General features: G+C 43.2%; 1 protein-coding gene across 1 annotated transcript in view; it reads left to right on the plus strand.

Moving 5' to 3' along the window:
• The first annotated feature begins 3,730 nt into the window (after positions 1–3,730).
• The window catches only part of mex3b (mex-3 RNA binding family member B), a 4,433-nt gene continuing 3,325 nt past the window's right edge, over positions 3,731–4,838 (plus strand). Inside the window, exon 1 of the mRNA XM_036587072.1 lies at positions 3,731–4,468. Within this exon, the coding sequence (XP_036442965.1) occupies positions 4,237–4,468 (232 nt within the window). The 5' untranslated portion in view covers positions 3,731–4,236. The remainder of the gene's footprint in view (positions 4,469–4,838) is intronic.

Consider the following 4,838-nt stretch of genomic DNA (forward strand, 5'->3'; position numbering starts at 1 on the left):
TTCTTTTGATCCTTTCCTCAAGAAAATCACACACAATGTTAAGAGCATCAGGCTTTTTCAAATTATGTCAAAAACTGAAAAATGACAAAAATGGAGATACGAGGTTTTGTTCTGACAACTGCAATATATAATACATATGGGGAATATTATTATTTCTACATATAAATACTTACATATATTTAAATATAAAACAAATGGGACATTATTATTATTACACAGAGATACTTAGAACCCCACATCCTCACATTGTATAAAAACAAGCATGTGTGTGTGTGTGTGTGTGTGCGCGCCTGCCTGGCTGACTCTCTTTGTTCCCCCCCAGTCTGTGAATCCTATCGATTGCTATAGTATATGTAAGGTAATCTTTAGACACAGTTGCATGTGTAGTAGGCCGATATCATCACCATAAGATGAAATTACATAATGGTTAAATAGAAAGCGCAAACAAGTGACACCACTTGTTTCAGTATTTACATATTTTTCATTGTTTACTTGTAAAAGCTGCATTTACATAAAGGAATTCACAGTCCAGAATGGGATGCGTTTGACATTATAAAGTCTAAAACTGCTAATATATTGCTCAATAATGTACTGCATATGTTTTCCCATAAAGTGTTATTTTTCTGACATTATGTGTTGACATCCTGTAAATATGCAGCCGCTCCTGCCTGCCAGCCACAAATCAGTGCGCTGAGGCCGCGGTGAGTGTAAACAGTCCAGAGATAATCAGATGTCATACGAGTGGAGTCTGCATAATGCACCTCCAGATGTTTCCCAATGCCAATGTGATGCGGCCAGCTAAAAAATAAGAAAAGAGAAGGGGGGGGGGCAGAAAATGGGGTTAACGTTAAATAAGAGAAGCTTCTCAGGTTTGGAGGGCAGTTAATATTAGCATACCTATTGTTCCCTGCGACAGAGGTGACAAAGCAACCGCTTCTCGTTTCAATGCTTCTGAATTGGTTTGAAATTTTCTTTGTGTAAGAAGAAGCTCAACGCCCCCCCCCTCCTTCCTTAACCCCCCACCACCATTCCACCCCACCACCCCCCACCAAAATCCAAAGCCCATCCTCCAGCTGGACCCACAATAGGTGCATTCGTGTCTACCCACTGGGACACTATCGGCTCAAACCGGCAACGACAGGGTCGCCTGCATTGCATTGTTGATATGTAATTGCTCAATAGCCCACTTGTGAACTGAATGAAATATTGATTCGAACACAAGCACTAGTCGTTTACTGCTTTGGTCAAGTTTTAGGTCACTCAAATAGACTATATGTGTCATTTTTTGCATTAACTATGATGGTAGATTTCAGATTCAGAAACACTATTAGCATTAGCTTAGTATGCTTGCATTGATACAACTGCTGCTTGCATAAATGGACAATATAGACACAAAAAAGTACAGATTTTCCTCTGTATTTTGCTTAAATTGGGCAGATTTGACCTTAAACTAGGGTAAAGCCCACCATAACACAATGGGGGAATTAAATAACGTCAATTCTACTTTTAGCAAAGCAAAATTGAAAGAAACAGCACTGAATCCTTTAAGTAAGGTGTTTTTTCCACTCTTACATCCAGATCCCGTCGATTTCAGCCCTTCTCCAGGTGTCCGCAGCCGTGGTGTTAACACGCTGACATCCAGAGGAAATGAGAAGTGTTTGAACACAGCAATTAGCTGCTAGTTGTTTGAAAGTTGCCTTGAAAGAGGAGGAAAAAAACGCTGATGCCATTTGCTGAGGTCCAGCACACAGTCTAAGACGGGAATATGGCACTACAGTATGTTCTTACATGATTTTATAGGAACTGCGGTGTTCTGAGTGCCAAATCTATTCAGAGAGAGAGAGAGAAAGAGAGAGAGAGAAAGAGAGAGAGAGCGCAGCGCACACACACACATGCACCAAACCCAGGACAAAGAGCATGTCTGGGCATGTTGTTCCTCATCCCGAATTTTGCACAATAATAGTTAGTCACTTGTAATAAAGTACACTCAGTAACCAAGCTGAGATTATTTTGGGCAAAGGCGAATAAAAATAGACTGCACTGTGGCTCCTCAGTCCATTTCTTTCCCTCTAACGCGCATTCCAGACAACACTCTGCCTCCAAAACAGTGTTTTCACGGGTCAATAGGTCAATGGCCTGCTTAGAAGATCTTTACGTCAGGTAGATAGGGTACCTCCAGATCAATTGACCTGAATAGATATGCGTTTACAAGGCTATTCAAGAAAGGTTTACAGTATGGGTTACCTAAAGTGAGGGGTCAGTGTTGCTGCTATTTGTTTTTTGTCCCTTTTATGTACCTGAACAGCTGTGGTCAGTCTATTAGGAAATCATTAGACACATTCACAACAGGCATTTTACAAAAATATATGGAACTGATACAAAACTCCAGGAGTTCTACAAGAATCATACAGTAAATTTAGTCTGAAATCATGCAAAGGGTTCTATAAGTGTTCATGGTTCTATATAGAACCATTTTCTTTACTAAACAACCCTTAAAGTGTACACACTTAAAAAGGTGGTTCTTTAAGCGTTCTTTAGTCTATTTAGAATAATAAATGCTCAACATCTGCATGCTTAAACGGTTCCCTGAATGGTGAAATGGATCTTCAGATCGATTAAAAATGTTTTTTATATGGTTCTATATAGCACCAAAAAGATTGTATACAAGCTTGACATCGTAACAACAGAACACTTTTGGTGCTATACAGAACCCTTTTCAAAAACGTTCTATATGTAATCATATGCAACACATTCTCCATCAACCTGAAGAATGATTTCACCATGCAAAGAACCACTTAGGCATGCAAATGGTTCTTTAAGTGTTTGTGGTTCTATATAGAACCATTTTCTTTGGTTGAAGTACCATCTTTTTAAAGAGTGTATTAAACTATAGGCATGATTAAAGGGTTCTTTGCATCGTTAAACGGTTCTTCAGAGTGATAGAGAATGTGATTTATAAGGTTCTACACCACAAAGGGTTCCTTTTCTATAGTTACAAGCTTGACATCGTAACAATAGAAGAACCCAATATAGAAACATCTACAGCACATTCTCCATCAATGTGAAGAGCCCTTTAACGATGCAAAGAATCATACAAAGGGTTCTTTGAGTGTTCCTGGTTCTGTATAGAGCAATTTTCTTTCTAAAGAACCCTTGAAGAACCATCTTTTTTAAGACTGTACACACTTAAAAAGGGTTCTTCTATCGTTACAAGCTTGACATTGTAACAACAGAAGAACTCTTTTTGGCACTACATAAAATTCTTTTTCAAAAAGGTTCTATATAGAACCATCTACACCACATTCTCCATCAATCTGAAGAACCTTTTAGGGATGCAAAAATATATAGAACTCCCTCACTCCCTTGAAGAACCATGCTTTTTAGGAGTTTAGTTTAAGTCTGCAGATGAAAATATTACAGATTACTATGGAAGACTGGATAAACCTCAGCTAACATTACTGCAGATCTGCTCTGTATGGTGTAATTTTATGAGAAAAGAAAAGGAAAAAAAAAGAAAAGAAATCCGTGTCGTTAATGTTTTTATGGTCACAACAAAGGAAGGAGGAGGGAGACTCGAAGAGGGCGGAGCTAGAACGGCTGCTGGATTCGGCCCGTCCAATCAAATAGCGCGCATGCAAATAAGCGGCGCCGAAGCCGCGCCCAGGTCCCCTCCCCAGCCCGCACCGGTGACGTCATCGCCCCATATCTCGCCCCCCTCGCTCGCCGTGTCTGTCTGCAGCAGCTCAGACAGCAAACAGAAAGGAGCTGAGAGAGCACGGGAGAGCAGGCAGGGAGGGGCTCGTTCTGAAGGGGAGAAAATATCAGGAATATCACCGACGCCGGCATTCCTGACCAGAGCTACTTCGGGGGGAGTTTTCCGCGGAGCTGAAGGCTGGATTTGCACTGATTTTTTACCCCCCCTCCCTTCTCCCCTCCGTGGCTCTCTCGCACTGTTCTGCTTGTTTTTCTCCAGCTGTCGTTACTGGGACAGGAAGGAAGGGAGCACGGTCGCTTTTCTCTTTTTTTCCCCTCCCTTCTTTTTTTGTTAGTTCTGCACCAGGAGCAGGCTAGCGAGACTGACCTGGTGCTTTCCTCTCCTCTTCTCTCCTCTCCCTCTTCCCCCCCTCCTTCCCCACCCACCCGCTACCCCTGTGCTCAATCCCACCCTGCTATTTTGTTTCTGTTCTTTCTTTCTTCTTTTTTCCCCCTACACCGGAGAGGGTGAGCCCAGCCGAGATGCCGAGCTCGCTGTTCGCCGACATGGAGCGCAGCGGCAGCGGCCAGCAGGGCGAAGCTTTAGACGACCAGAGAGCCTTGCAGATAGCCCTGGACCAGCTGTCCCTGCTCGGCCTGGACAATGACGAGTCCGGCGCCTACGACAACGAGCCGAGGAAAAAGAGCGTCAACATGACCGAGTGCGTCCCGGTGCCCAGCTCTGAGCATGTGGCCGAGATAGTGGGCAGACAAGGTAAGCTTGGGTCAGGGCTTTCTTTGTTTAAGGTATACTACTGTAGTCCTCCCTCACTCACTCCTTTCCAGCCCCCTCCCTCCTTCCCTGCCTCCTCCCTCCTTCCCTGCCTCCCTTCATTCTTGCTCTTCTTCTTGTTTTCTTCTTCTTCTTCTTCTTCTTCTTCTGCTTCCTCTTCTTCTTCTTCTCCCTTTGTGGGCCAGGCGCCATTCATCCACAACTGCTGGCTCAAATTCACCAGACACAGTAGCCTATTTTTCAGGAAACGTTAACGTTAGTGTGTAGTGTGCATTGTCCTGAGGAAGCACAAAGACAGGGGGGCTATGACAGGGGCAGGGCAGGACAGTGCTATCATAAGGCTTCCCCTTTG

This window comes from Colossoma macropomum, unplaced genomic scaffold, assembly GCF_904425465.1.
Source record: "Colossoma macropomum unplaced genomic scaffold, Colossoma_macropomum, whole genome shotgun sequence".
In the NCBI taxonomy this organism is placed as follows: domain Eukaryota; kingdom Metazoa; phylum Chordata; class Actinopteri; order Characiformes; family Serrasalmidae; genus Colossoma; species Colossoma macropomum.